We start from the raw sequence: 15,920 nt of genomic DNA on the forward strand, positions 1-15,920 counted from the left end.
TTAAGCTCATAATGAGAGCAGATACGAAGGTAAAGAACGTAGACCTTGTGTATTACTCAAAAATTGAAACGATTTATGGTCCAAGAGGTACCCTTTCTTCATAATATTGTGTTGTATACATTATCATAGATTTGAAATGCTCAATTTGTGACTAATATGTTGTTCCGGGTCATGGAGGACCTCGCTTGGCCGTTCAGGCTGGACCGCCCTATTGGAGGATGGTCAAGACTGATTTACATATAGCTGGTTCCAAACTGAGGTGACATGGTGAGCAAACTAACGATGGACTGGGATGAGGCCCGAGTTAAATACCAGCGGCTGAGATTAGTTCAAGCTTTCCAACCATCACTTTTTTTGTACACTGTAGTGTATCTTGATTTGCGGCATTTCGATCGCATCAGAGCACCTCCTAAAGGTCTTTGGGTCTTGAGCTCTCAGGTGTTGTAGAATTTGCCTTCTTATTTCAGATCTATAGATTACTCCTACAGTGGTTCCAAGATGTTGTCTTTCTCTGGTTAGTTTGGTAGTTTCTAACTCAGGGATGGTTTTATTCTGGGGCCATAAAGCCAGGTCTCCATGCTGCATCCCTTCAAGTTCTGTCTACACCACTGGTGTTCATCATTAGAGGGGAAGAGCCAGTTTTATGCCATATTTTCAGGACAACCACTGTTGTAAGTTTATCTTACATAGATTTCATTGTTTTAAATGGGCAGGTAATGTCAGGCTCTGACTCCCTGCCCATTTTTTATTTGCTTGGGCGAGTCCCAGCACTTTTTAATAGTAAATGTATTCTCTGTGATAATATTCTCGCCCATGGACTGTGGTGAATATTTGTCAAATGGAGGTCAACCTGATGTGAACATACATTAACTTTGAGCAAAGTTGCTGACATGACCCATTCCACCATGGACAGCACATCTTGTGAGGTCACGATGGTAAGGTGAGCCAGAACAGCAATTAGCAGGAAACAGAGTCTATACACAAACATGTGTTAGTGCATTTGTGTTGGCAGATCGGGAATATATCATTCGGAACCTTTCAAGATTTCCCTAGTATGGAAGTTAAAACTAAAGCCAAATTTGCCTGATCCTCCTAAAATCTAGCATAGAAAACAAGTGGGTGAATTTGTTGAAACTCAAAGATTGCCGCTCATGTGTAGTCTGCTTACTGAGGGTCCAAGTGAACAAATGTTTTTGGGGAAAAAGATTTGCTAACATGTGCGAAAAGCTGAAATTGATTTTATGATATCGAATGTGAATTAACAGATTAGGGATTTGATTAATTTTCCGGTTGTAAACCGATTTAGTACTGGGTGAGCTGTGGTCGTCTGTTATTGAGAACACAGGGGGTCTTATGACATAAAGTGAGCACTGGTGGCAGCCAGTTTTGTGCTGACTGCTTTCTTAAGTGGTTGAACAGTTGGAACAGAGAAATTGCACCACTTTAGACAGCGATAAATGATTCTGTGTCACAGGAGCTTCCGTAAATGTGCTGCTTTTTGGCTGGAAAATAACAGTGCAGCATTTACTGACAATTCTAAAGCAAACAATTGAACATACTACAATAACTTACACAAAGCAGCAAAACAACTCAAGTAAAACATACTAGGGCACATCATAAAAAAATAATCAAAACAGAATACAACATAAGGATTACAGTACTAAAGGACAAAATCACATTGCAATAATACAGCATAAAAAGACAGCAGCACAAAGGACAACAGGCCACATTACCACCACAACAAAATGCCGCACAGCAAATGTGAATATACCTTGTCACACTTTCCCACCTCCAGAATCCTGTTTTGAAAATACGGTGGTTAAAGATGTTTTAGAACAAGAGCTACCTCAACAGCACCAGTCAAAATGTGTTGTGATCTGACCCAAGTGCTCTTTCTTTCTCCCTCTTGAACTCTCTAAGGTGCGCCCATGCAAATTTTTGGATAACACCCTAAATCAGAATATTGTAGATTTTCATGAGAATTCTGCTTGGTGTGTTCAGCTCTGAAAATGTTTGTACATGTGTTTCTGCAACAGATGGGATAAATTGTAGTTTATGGGTGGAAAATGGTGGGTACTTTATGGAACACTCACATTTCCTCTATCAACTCATGGCTAAGGTGAAGGATTGCCTTGAGTAATTTTTAAATATAACAAGCTATTTGTTTTTGTTGGAGGCAGTTAGGGAAAACCCAGTAAAAACCAGCCCAGCAGGCTTGGAAAAAGGCCCAGAAACTGCTAAAAGGACGGCCCTGTCAGACTATCCCTTCTGGTGGTGCCAGTTTCACTATAGGTCTGCCTGACACTGAAATTTTCCCATGTCCTCCATCCTAGGGGTTTTAGGCTCTAGGGGGGAACAACCATTACAACGCAGACATTACAACGCACTACCTTTACAATGCAGCTGTTACAACGCAAGTGCCTTTACATTGCATGCCATTACAACGTATGCCATAACAACACGTCACTACAATGCATGCCATTACAACCCATACCATTACAACGCATGTCATTACAACGCATTATAAGGTAAGTAATGGAAAAAAAATTGTTTTAGGGTAGGTATGGGTTTTGGGGTACTTGGGAATAGTAATTTTAACCCCTACAATATCCAACACTGTCCCTACTGTTGCACTCACTGGAGTAGGAATAGTAATTTTTACCCCTACACTATCCAACAATTACCCTACTGTTGCACTCACTGAAGTGGGAATAGTAATTTTACCCCTACACTATCCAACACTTACCTCACTGTTACCCTAAAAGTATTATGCGTTGTAGTGGTACGCGTTGTAATGGTATGCATTGTAATGGTGTGCATTGTAATGGTAGTTTTTAAAAATGCGTTATAATGGCATGTGTTGTAAAATCATGTGATGTAATGGTAGTTGTGATGTAAAAACCATGTTGTAAAGGCATGCGTTGTAATCGTTTGCGTTGTAACGTCATATATTCCGCTCTAGGCATGGGCTAATCTACAAGGGGGCAGGATTGGATTGGGATTAAAAATCGGCCCGGGCACACTAACAAAAATGGCCCACATTTGCTAATTGCCTTTCCGCAAAACATTGCTTTGTCAAAGTTTAAAAAAAGAAGGGGGTTCTCTGACAGAGGCATGTTTTCTTAACTTTACTTAGATAAAAAAAAATGCACAAATGAATTCACACTGGTGAAACACACCTGAAAACAAGTGAGGTAACTTCTGCTCATGCACCCTTCCCCCACTCAATCTGCATACCTTAATGGGCTGGACCAGCAAGAGAAAGGGAGTGACATCTCTGCCCATTGATAAAAGGGAGATAATGGAGGCCCATCTGCCTCCAGAAAGGTCACTCAGGTACCCACTGGGCTGCTGACTGATCTGAACAACGCAGATAACACACAAATCGGCCCCCAGGCTGCCCAAAAAAGCATCCCACAGCTGGAACTCTGATACTAGCTCCTCTCCCATTGCCCGAGTGCCTGCCTTAACAATCCGAACCTGCAAGGGGGGTCAAGTACATTAATATGGTGCAAAGAACTCTTAGATTGGACGTGATTTCCCTGCATACTTCTATGGATTTTCTAAAAGTTCCAAATCTATTTGAACCACAGGAGAAACCAAGCCATGTTTGGATCGTAATTTTTTAACTAGAGGTGGGCCAGTCACTGGAAGCATGAGCCAGGCTCAATTTGAAGCGTCGCTCTGGATCAGCTCGAGGTCCTTTTGGAACCCCGAGCCCATAACGAGGCGAACTTTCATGTGGCTTCTGTCTGTAGTCCTTTCTCTACCCATGATATTGTGTTTTGGCCAGACCTGCCGACTTTGGAACTGAGGAACTAAGTTTGAGTATTAAATCGGCTCTACACCCTGTGATTCTGGGCAAATCACTTGCTATCCCTAAAGCCTGTAAAAATGAACTAAACAAATTAATGTGACCTGTATTGTAAATGAGTGGAGTTTGTGCTCTATAAAAAAGGCAGAAAAGTTCACAAAGAAGTCAAAAACAAAGCCTTAACATAACTAAAGAGAGGTAGATGCCATTTAGTGGCTCATTTCTATGAAGTGAAACCAGAAAACCTGAGTAAATCACAGCTTCCTCACTTAAAAGGTGCGATCTAAAGCATATATTTAATTGCACCAAAATTCCCTTTTCCTCATTATTGGTGTGGAAGCACTTTCAAATATGTGAGTTCAGAATACAAGTTGTACAAAAACCTATTGTGTTTGATTTAATTACCTATATTGTTGCTCTACAATAATCTGGCCCTATACAAGGTTTACATGACACCTGTCTTGCCCCTTAGCTCGCTAATAATTCAGGTTTAAAAACTATTACTTTTCAGTACTTCTCAGAGTAGTGTTATCATGTGACCTATTATTGTCAAAGCTTCCACCTGTTAAAGAAATCCATCATTTTGTATTTTGAAGAGACTTTATCATGTTTTACATATCTGCTGTCCAATTTACATAGCAAACATTTTCTGGACTGGGCTCCGCACGGTCAAACCCTTGGCTCGGCTCCGGCCCCGCCCACCCTTTTAATTTGTTGGCTCGCCCACCTCTATGTTTTAAGCAATCCTTGTGTTAGCTCGATATGAGAATTAAGCACAAATGTCTCCATAAAGGTTTGCAGGGGAAAGTTTGAGGCCATTATGTGTGTGGCGGATAAGCTCGTAGACAGACCAGGCCTGGTAGCCCAACGCTTAAAATATAAAAGCATATGCAAAGCTGTACAGAGTTTTGCTGGTCAGCCCTCTTTCACCACTATTCAACTTCTGAGGTATTGAACGCCAACGCTGCTTAGTTTTGATTCCACCTCACTCCCCTCAGATTATTTTTATTCTTGCTATTTTGTCACAGTTTTTCTTCCTTTCCCCATTTGTGTTTTTCTCTTTCTTGTTCTGACCCGGGTGAAAGTAAGATAAGGAAAAAACGAGTGCCGATCCCCGATTCTGCGGGACACCTGCTGCAACCACCTGCTCAGATTAAGCACTGTCAGGGAACATTGCTAGCAGTCGCGGTCCGTGGAGGGAGTTCCGTGGGGCCCGAAAGGCGGGGCGGGGGGTACTAAACACCTGAATATGGATAATTGGAGGTAAGTAAACAATTAAATTTAAAAAAACGAATTTCGTAGCGTGTGCTGCATCACAAAATGCGATGCATTGCGCGCTACGAAATTCGTTGTATTTATTTAATTGTTTACTTACCTCCAATTATCCATATTCCGGTGTTTAGTACCCTCCACCCTGCCCCGCCTTTCCGCCCCACGGAACTCCCTCCAAGGACCGCGGCTGCGTAGGTCACTTACAGGTGAAGCTGGATTACGTGAAAAGCACCGCAATGACGGTGTATCTTCAACTCCCCTCCACAACTGAGAGATCGGGAGCTGAAAGCTGCACCTTAGAATTATCGTTCGACGCCATTTCCTTACAGAGCACCTTCGTGTCCATCCACACCGTGTGTCATCCAAAATATACAGCAAGTAACGCACCCAATACTGGGCGTGTTCTTTACAGCGCTGCCGTTTTCTGGCTGCACCTGAGCTCACACACAAGACGCGTCAGACTGGGAATAGTTTATGACTGTCAACGACTGGTGCCGCCCCGACCTCTTCCTCCCCCTCGCCGCATGGACAGTGAACTTCGCTCCACGGGAAGCATGAAGTATGCGAAGGTGCTGGTCGTGCTGCTGGTGGTCTTTACGTCATTGAGTTTCCTCGTCCAGAAGAACTTTGTAAAGGTACGATCCCTGCTGCTGTCCTGCACTTAGTGTCCGTTTGTTATAAGTACAGTGACTATATACATATTTTACCACACATTTTTTAACCTATCAGCAGTGCTTTAAATGGGGAAAAATAAGTGCAGGTACTCACTAAAATAGGGGTGTGGAAAGTGGGCGGGTCTAAGGGCAAGATATGATTTTACTTAATTACTTCTGTACCATTTGCAGCACAAATCAAAGCACACGAGAAATGCGTTCATGTCACTAAAACAGATTAATTACAAGCTCCTCGGAAGCAGAGCTGCATCTGCCCTGCACTGGAGGGAAAACCTAATCTGCGCCTGCCGTGCTGATCATGGTACCGGTACTCTCTCTGGCTACAGAAAAATCGGAGGTGCCGGTACTCAGTACCGGTGAGTACCGGCCCATTTAAAGCACTGCCTATCAGCCATATAGCAGTCGAGATAAACAGAGCAGAAAATATTGGTATGGCGCCTTGAATCGAGGAGGAAGCACTATTCGGGCCGGGGTCGTAAGGGGATAGTGGAGAGGTATTCTACGACTGAGAGAGGTGTAAGGAGCTGCTCCAGCCCCGCAGTAGGACCTGTGGCCGTGAGGTAGGAAGAAAGGATGGATGCCTGCCAGACCCCCAACCAGAAAGAGAACTGACTGCACATGACGAGACTAGGGTCCACAAGAGGCGTAGTATTACGGCATGACGTCTCTCTTGGGCACTGCCTGTACGCCAAGAGGGGACTTAGGGAACACAGCAGCCCAAGACAGAATAGAAACATGGTACTTGCCTGCAGTGTACAGAATATTCTTCCCTTTCCTGCCGTGTTTGAAGAAGCAAATCTGCCATAAACCATGCTGCACATGGACTGCAGCTACTTCTTTGGAAAGATGGGCTCTAGTTGCAACGTCCTCCTAAAGTATTTAACAAAAACATTTTTCTTCTTTATTATTATTAACAGTATTATTGTTATTATTAATAATAATTACAATAACAATGCAAATACTAACAATAATGATATTTATTATAAGAAAGAAAATTAGACAAAATAATGATAATAATACAGTGCAAGCTTTGTCATTGAAAGTTTACCAGTTTCAATCCTATTCAACAGAAGAGTGGTCTTCATGTGAACTGTTTTCCACAATTCACAATGCTAACTTAAATTGGAGGGATATCCGCTTCCCTAAACAAATAATGGGGTAAATGGTTGATCAGCACAACATATAGTCTTTCTTTTTGTGCTAGTAGAAACACTTTCACAATTGCAATGCTGCTCTAAGAACAGTGATCGGCACACCTGACCAGCTCAACCTTGCCAACCATCCTTGATGCAAGCATCTACCAATAAATCCTCTCCAGGGTGTGAAAATAAATTTTGCAAGTGAAGAACCCTGTCACCAAAAAAGTAAAACACACTGCCCACACTGCACTTCATTTCCCAATTTACAATCATGTTAAACCTACTCCGCTGAGTAAATATGCTACGAAATAGAAGCATATTATAAACTACCTGTTTTATGATTCCCTTACAATGCTGTTTTGTGTTTAGAGTGCGACCTATAATAATACAAATTATTGAAAGAAAACACATTTTAAAAATCAACACATTGTCTAGTCCCGAACAAAAATCCAAATTTCTCCAAACGTTGACAAATATATTTGCAGTGTCAGGCAATCAATAAATAATAAAATTTAAGCTACAGATGATTCTCAAATGTTTCAAATCTTTCTAAAAAGTGCTAACGCCAATTAGTAAATTATGTGGTATAAAAAATAAAATAACAAGTAACATGGTAATATGATTGTATATTGCCATAGGGGTATTCTGGTTACATTTTAAAACCACTTGACCTTCTGCCTCATGGTATATATTGTCACCAGGACTCCTCAAAGGCAGCTTAATCCGCAATTTCTCAGTTACTCATCATAACATTTTAACCACTTGGCTGCTGATTCTTTACCAGTGGAATGCTTAACCCTTTTTGTTAGCTATTTGGGATAGTTCGCTCTAAGGCCTCCATCTATTTTTTCCACATGAGGTATCTGTGCAAAATTTGCGTCCCTTTTTTTAACAACATTCAGGGAAATCCAAACTACCCAGGGTTGATGGTTCCCTGGGAGGGGACTGAACAAATAGCCACAATATAGCTACATTTTGGGTTGTTTGAGAAATATAGCAAAAACGTGCTCTGCAAAAAAGTGTCTATTTCTTTTCCTAAAAATGGCATCAACAAAAGGTTTGTTGTGCTAAAGTAGCAATTTCCCTGGCTTTGAAGAATATGCAATTCTGAATAAAAACAACAAATCTTTACCACAGTTGTGACATTTTTCAAAGACGTAGCCCATTTTTTTCATTTGTTTTGGCTATAAACCTACTTCCAGTTTGTGATAGATATCAGGGTGATACCCATGGGTGATCACGGAAATCTATAGATTGCTGAGAAGTAGGCAGAATTATGAGGCCAGGGAGGGGTCATTGTGTAAATACCTCAAGGATTTCCACAAGAAACTAACTGTTGAAAGAAAAAAAACATTAAAAATTAGCAGTATTTCGGCACCTACAAGGGGCTGATATCGCGCATATATAAGGTGCTCCAACACCCACAGCGGTTGGACCCTCACCCATACCAATTGACTGGCTCAGGTGTTACCCCTTCCCAATGGGCCAGACTCTGGGGCGACATCCCCAAAATCCTGCGCAGCATTCCCCAACAGGAGTCGGCTTACAAAGTGATGACCCAATGGTACTACACCCCCGCTAGACTTCATAAAATGTCTCCCAAAACATCCCCTCTATGCTGGCGTTGCGCCCAAGCGCTGGGAGACTTTCTACATATCTGGTGGACATGCCCTATCCTGAATATCTTTTGGAAGGAGGTCCTTAGCCATATAAAGAGGGTGCTTGGGTACCCTCTTCCGGAAAATCCGCTTGTAGTTCTTTTGGGCATTAGACCAGTAACCCTGCGAGCTATGATGGGCCGTGATCGACACCTTAGCCTCCACATGCTGGGTGCTGCTAAACAAACAGTGGCTCTCTATTGGAAGAAATCCGACTCGCCTTCCATAAACGTGTGGTTTGCCCGTCTATGGCATGTGGTGGCGATGGAGTTTCTCACGGCACGTCTACAGCTCCGAGACGCCAAGTACAGGAAGCTCTGGAAGCCTTTGGTGGATTACCTGGGGCGTCTGGAACATGTTCGACTGCAACCACCACGGCTCCGGGCCTTGAAGCTATTTGATGATGTGATAGCTCGTACAGAACCAGGAGGACTCTGGAAACCTGCGGATAGTGTACAGTATACGCCCCTTGTAGCTACCCTGCCGGAGGAGGGGACCTCGCCCCTGGCATTTTAACACCCACAGCCTTCGCCCGACAACAATAGTGGAGCCCACGCCTCTTCCTCCCCGCCAAGCTTGCTTCCCTTCACCCTGTACTCCCTTACCCTTTTTCCCTTGTTCTGACCCCCCCTGGTTGGTTGGTCGCCTCCTTGGCAATCTTTGATGCAGGATCTACAACGGATTGTTTGCCCTGGCGCTGCCGCAGAATAGTAAGGGCAGACCGCTCAATCTCTTGTTGTTACCTTGAAGTGGCCTGCCTGCTGGTGCCCGAGTTGCATAGCCCTGTATGTCATTGATGAAAGCTATTGTGCCTACACAGCGCCTAGTCTGGACGATAACAGCCCTCTCAAGCTGTGCCTGTTGCAGTAGTCAAGTCAAGTCAAGTCATAAAATTTGTATAGCGCACTACGTACCCAGAGGGTTTCAAGGCGCTTAGGAAGGGGAGGAGGATTATTTGTCAAATATCCACGTTTTAAGCTGCTTTCTGAACGCTAGGTGGTTCTGGGTGAGGCGAAGGTAGGAGGGGAGTGAGTTCCATGTTTTAGCAGCCAGGTATGCAAAGGATCTGCCTCCCATGGTGGTCTTGTTGATGCGAGGTATAGTGGCGAGGGCTTGGCTGGAAGATCGTAGTTGGCGGGAGGGGGTGTAGAAGGACAGTCGAGAGTTGAGGCAATCTGGTCCGATGTCGTAGAGTGATTTGTGTGCGTGGGTAAGCAGTCGGAAGGTGATCCTCTTATTGACGGGTAGCCAGTGGAGGTCTTTAAGGTGATCAGAGATGTGTTCGTTGCGAGGGATGTCTAATATGAGCCTGGCTGATGCGTTTTGGATTCGTTGGAGTTTCTTCTGGAGCTTTGCGGTAGTACCCGCGTAGAGGGTGTTTCCGTAGTCCAGTCGGCTCGTGACTAGAGCGTGGGTAACTGTTTTCCTTGTTTCGAGGGGGATCCAGCGAAATGTTTTTCTGAGCATGCGAAGAATGTTGAAGCAGGAAGAGGATACGGCGCTGACTTGTCTGTTCATTGAGAGTGAAGAATCCAGGATGACGCCTAGGTTCCGTGCGTGGTCTGTCGGGATGGGTGCTTTTCCGAGGGCTTCAGGCCACCAGGAATCGTCCCATGCAGAGGGGGATGTACCTAAGATGAGGACTTCAGTTTTGTCTGAGTTCAGTTTCAGATGGCTTTGTTTCATCCATTCGGCAACTTCTTTCATTCCTTCGTGTAGGTTAGTTTTGGCGGTGCTAGGGTCATTGGTGAGAGAAAGGATTAGTTGAGTGTCGTCCGCGTAGGAGATGATGTTGAGGTTGTGTCGGCGTGCGATGGCCGCGAGGGGGCTCATGTATACGTTGAAGAGGGTGGGACTGAGTGAGGATCCTTGAGGGACGCCGCAGATGACTTCAGAGGCCTCGGACTTGAATGGAGGAAGGCGGACTCTCTGGGTTCTTCCGGTGAGGAACGAGGTGATCCATTCAAGTGCTTTTCCTTGGATTCCGATGTTATTGAGGCGTTGTAGAAGGGTGCTGTGGCAGACTGTATCGAATGCTGCAGAGAGGTCGAGGAGGATGAGGGCGACTGTGTCTCCGTTGTCCAGTAGAGTTCGAATGTCGTCTGTTGCTGCGATGAGGGCGGTCTCAGTGCTGTGTTTGGCTCGGAAGCCGGACTGTGAGGAGTCGAGGGATTTGTTGGCTTCGAGGAAAGCGGCGAGCTGGTTGTTGACGGCTTTCTCGATGACTTTGGCCGGGAATGGAAGAAGCGAGATGGGGCGGTAATTTTTGAGTTCGGTGGGGTCCGCTGTTGGTTTTTTCAGAAGGGCAGTGAGTTCGGCGTGTTTCCAGTCTTCTGGGAAGGTAGCGGAGTTGAAGGAGCAGTTGATGACGTCTCGGAGGTGCGGTGCTATGACGGAGTCTGCTTTGTTGAAGATGTGGTGAGGGCATGGGTCTGTGGGGGATCCTGAGTGGATGGAATTCATCAGGCGGATGGTGTCCTCAGTGGAGATTGGGTTCCAAGCGTTAAGGGTGTTCACGGGGGGGAAGGTGGTCAGCAGATGGTAGGGTGGGTTGGTTTCCGGGTTGGTTGTCAAAGCTGTTGTGGATGTCTGCAATCTTGTTGTGGAAAAAAGAGGCTAGGGAGTCGCAGAGGGTTTGAGAGGGGGTGATGTCGTTGGAGTTGGCCGAGGGATTGGAAAATTCCTTGACGATGTTGAAAAGTTCCTTGCTGTTGTGGGCGTTGTTGTCAAGTCGATCCTTGAAAGCTGTTTTCTTGGCTTTTCGGATCAGTTGGTGGTGGGTGCGGGTGGCGCTTTTGAAGGCGTCCTTGGTGCTGGTGGTTGGGTCTTTTTTCCAGGCCTTTTCAAGGGAGCGGCAGAGTTTCTTGGACTTCTTGAGATCATCGTTGAACCATGAGGCTTTCTTGCTGCCAGGTTTGCTTCGACGTTTTTTCAGTGGAGCTAAGGTGTCGGTGGTGTTGGATAACCATAGGGTGAGGTTGGCGGCGGCTTCGTTGGCGTTAGAAGAGAGGGCTGGGGAGTTTCGAAGGAGCGATGCGGAGATTTGGTCCGTGGTGATTTTGTTCCAGTTTCTTTGCAGGGTAGGTTGGGAGTGGATGATGGGTTTCGGCTTGTTGTAGATGAAGTGAACGCAGCTGTGGTCGGTCCAGAGGAGATCCGTAGTGTGGCAGAAGGAGATATGATTGCTGGATGTGAAGATGGGGTCGAGTGTGTGACCTGCGATGTGGGTGGGGGAAGTGACTAGTTGTTTAAGTCCGAGGTTGGCGAGGTTGTCCACGAGGGTGGAGGTGTTGTGGTCGTTGGTCTTTTCAAGGTGAAAGTTGAGGTCTCCCAGAAGGATGTAATCTTTGGAGGGGAGCGCGTGTGGGGTGATGAAGTCCGTGATGTCTTCACTGAATTTTGCGCGGGGTCCTGGTGGTCTGTAGAGGAGAGTGCCTCTGAGTGTTGTTTTGGGGTCGATGTGGATCTGGAAGTGAAGATGTTCGGAGTTGGCGAGATTGACGTCAGAGCTGGTTGAGATGCGGATAGATTTCTTGTGGACGATGGCGATTCCTCCTCCTGTGTGGCTGGTACGGTCTTTGCGGGTGATCTTATAGTCTTCAGGGATGGCAATGGTGATGTCTGGTGCGGAGGAAGCATTCATCCATGTTTCCGTAAGGAAGGCGATGTCCGGGGAAATGGTGTCTAGTAGATTCCATAGGTCAATGGCATGCCTATGGACCGATCGGGTGTTGAGAAGGATGCATTGTAGGTGGTTGGGGTCGGGAATCTGTGGTGTGGACGTAGCAGAGATGTTGTCGGTGCCGCTGAATTTGCAGGAGTAGCAGGAGAAAGGGCCATGGGTGTGTCCAGGAGCGGCATGGACGCAGTTGGGGGCGCGACCGGGGTCGAGGGCTAGGAGGGAGGCGGCATCGTAGGTAATGCGGGAGGGCTGGGCAGCTCGAGGGGCAGGGGTCTGGCGCTGGGCGCGGTCCAGGCGCGGACGGGCGTAGACGGGCTTACCTTTGGCGCACCTTCGGCGCGGGATGGGCGCGGGCGCTGCGCGTGGACGCTGCGCGCGGGAACTACTGTCATATATGGATAGCGGAGGGGGAGGGGCGAGGGCGGCTCAGCTGGGAGGCGTGGCAGGCTCAGGGGAACACAACAACAGCAGGATCAAAATGGAGGGGAGGTCAGAGCAGGGCGCCGGGGGAAATCACACACAACAATGCAATCAAAGCAATGTAAGCGCTGTGGGATAATAGCGCTATGAAATTACGAAGCTTACTAAAAATGGAGCTATGCAGATATCACAACTTGGTTACAATGCAGCAATACGATACCACGCTGTGAGGAGCAGCGAGGGGAGCGATCACTCAAGGCGGAAGCAGCGAGTGAATCACAGCGCTGCGAGGTTTGGGGAATGCTTTTGGGTGCTTGTGGGAGGGCGGCTCAGCTGGGAGGCGTGGCGGGCTCAGGGGAACACAACAACAGCAGGATCAAAATGGAGGGGAGGTCAGAGCAGGGCGCCGGGGGAAATCACACACAACAATGCAATCAAAGCGCTGTGGGATAATAGCGCTATGAAATTACGAAGCTTACTAAAAATGGAGCTATGCAGATATCACAACTTAGCAATACGATACCACGCTGTGAGGAGCAGCGAGGGGAGCGATCACTCAAGGCGGAAGCAGCGAGTGAATCACAGCGCTGCGAGGTTTGGGGAATGCTTTTGGGTGCTTGTGGGAGGGCGGCTCAGCTGGGAGGCGTGGCGGGCTCAGGGGAACACAACAACAGCAGGATCAAAATGGAGGGGAGGTCAGAGCAGGGCGCCGGGGGAAATCACACACAACAATGCAATCAAAGCAATGTAAGCGCTGTGGGATAATAGCGCTATGAAATTACGAAGCTTACTAAAAATGGAGCTATGCAGATATCACAACTTGGTTACAATGCAGCAATACGATACCACGCTGTGAGGAGCAGCGAGGGGAGCGATCACTCAAGGCGGAAGCACACTGGGGGCGCTGCTGAGGGCTCCTTTTTGCGCTGCCCGTTCGGCTAGACTGTGAAAGTTGTGGCACACTGCCTGCCACGATTGTCCTGTCCTCTGTATCAGATGAAACTAGTGCAGGCACAGCTCAGCCCTAATGGAAAGGTGCAGCGGCCAGGATGCCTGGGTTCTTTATGATATGGAGGCAGGGGCCCGCGAGGGTGCGGTTGGTGCAGATTAATCTGTACCAGCTAACTAAGCAATGGGGCAACTGTCTATGCATGTCTGCCGGGCGGGAGGCCTACGGAGGGCACAGTGCCGCTCAGGCGGGAGACTCTGATCGTTGATAACTGTACGTGGACCTGCTTCCGGGTTACAGAAAGTTCTTCTCGTTCTCCTTTATGTGCTTGCACTGTTGGCAATCAGTAGTCGTCTGCTGCCGGCCTTCATGGTTGTAGGCGAGTAAGCTGTGTATGGACTCTTGCGAGACCTTTAAACTTAATAAAAGTTGGTTTATAAAAAAATTGGCAGTAAAAAATTGCCATTTGTGATAACGTTTTAATTTGTAAATTCTAGCCATAATATCTGAATTACAAAAAGCAATATACCATTATATATACTAGACCCTTCTGGTTGCAGGGATATATAGGGTTTTTAGGTTTTCTAAGAACCCGAGGTACCCCGAGACAACAACTGAACCTCACCTTGCAATGTTTTTCATTGTGTACCGCTATAAAGCAATTCATATGATAAAATATAAAGACTAAAAACTGGGTATAGAGGATTCAAAGTTTAGGACCAGTGGGTATTAGTACATCTCTGAATTTGTGGCTACCCATACTAACATGTGATTCAGAGGGCATCTTTCAAAATGTCTTCTTTCTTATACATTGGCTTACATTTGCATGGCACAAATGCATAGATATGTAATTGTAAATAAAAATAAAAACTATTATTCTGTATTTCCACAAATCTTCTGATTAAAAACAGTACCACACATGTGTAGGTAGGTCTAGTGCCTGTGACAGGAAAAGTTCTAAAGCACAACATGGACACCATTTTTTTTCACTGAAAACTGACCCTTTTTTCAATGTGGGTAGCTGTGGATTTTGGGCCCTAACTCAACCAGTACCAAGGGAAACCAAGAAAACCTGTACAATTTTGAAAACTAGACATCTAGGTAAATCCAGGGTGGGGTGACTAGTGTGGTTCCCACCAGGTGGTCCTATCCAGAAGCCCTTGCAGACCTCAAATACTGACTAAAAAACACATGTTCCTCACATTTCTGTGAGGAACGCTTCTGGAATCTGTGGAGAGTCCCATATTTCCTAATATCCAGCATTTCCCTAAGCCTCCTGATAAAAATGGTATTTCATTTTTGTGTGGTTGGTGCAGGTGCCTGCAATAGGAAAGGCGCCAAAACTCAATATTGACACATCACATTTTTCCTCTGAAAATTTACCCTTTTATTTTGCAGAGTGGTTAGCACTGGATTTTTTGCCCTAGTTCAGCCAGCACCTAGAGAAATCCAGTAAACCTGCCCCTTTTTGAAAACTAGACACCTGGGGAAATCCAGGGTGCGGTGACTTGTTTGGCTCTCTCCAAGTTTTGTTACAAAGAAGCCTCTGAAATCTCAAACTTTGAATCTGCAGGGAGCAGCACTTTTCCTACAACCCACTATTTTCCCCAGTCGTCCAATAAAAATGGTAGCTCACTTGTGTCGGTAGGTCTAGTGCATGCGACAGCAAAGCCCCCAAAACGCAACATGGACAGATCACATTTTTTTCACTAAAAACTGACCCTGAACTGGGCCCTAGGTCAGTCAGCACCTAGAGTGACCCAGCAAACCTGTACATTTTTTAAACCTAGACATCTATGGGAATCCATGGTGGGGTGGCTTGTGTGGCTCCCACCTGGGTTTCCTACCCAGCAGCCCTTTCAAACTTCAAAGTCTGGATAAAAATACATTTTCCTCACATTGGTACCTCACTTGTGTAGGGCTTGTGCCCAGGAAAGGGCCCAGAAGGCAACATGGGCACATAACATTTTTCCACTGAAAACTAACCCTTTTTTGTATTGTTCTTACCTGTGGATTTTGAGTCCTAGCTCAGCCACCACAAAGGGAAACCGAGCAAACCTGTACATTTAAAAAAACTAGGTGCCCGTGGAAATCCAGGGTGTGGTGACTTGTGTGGCCCTCACCAGGTTTTCTTACCCAGAAGCAATGGCAAACCTGAAACTTTGACTAAACAAATGTATTTTCCTGACATTTCTGTAATGGAAAGTCCTGGAATCTGCAGGGAGCAACAGACTTCCTAGCACTTACTTTTCCCCCAAGTCATCTGCAAAAAATGATACCTCTGTTGTGTTTCCTGTCACATTTTACCACTG

At 45.9% G+C, this 15,920-nt stretch overlaps 1 protein-coding gene across 1 annotated transcript in view; it reads left to right on the plus strand.

Annotated features, from left to right (window-relative positions):
• Window positions 1–5,255: 5,255 nt before the first annotated feature.
• The window catches only part of LOC146861438 (NXPE family member 1-like), a 282,476-nt gene continuing 271,811 nt past the window's right edge, over window positions 5,256–15,920 (plus strand). Inside the window, exon 1 of the mRNA XM_085645733.1 lies at window positions 5,256–5,721. Within this exon, the coding sequence (XP_085501859.1) occupies window positions 5,323–5,721 (399 nt within the window). The 5' untranslated portion in view covers window positions 5,256–5,322. The remainder of the gene's footprint in view (window positions 5,722–15,920) is intronic.

This window comes from Triturus cristatus, chromosome 3_1 (genome assembly GCF_964204655.1).
Source record: "Triturus cristatus chromosome 3_1, aTriCri1.1, whole genome shotgun sequence".
NCBI lineage: Eukaryota > Metazoa > Chordata > Amphibia > Caudata > Salamandridae > Triturus > Triturus cristatus.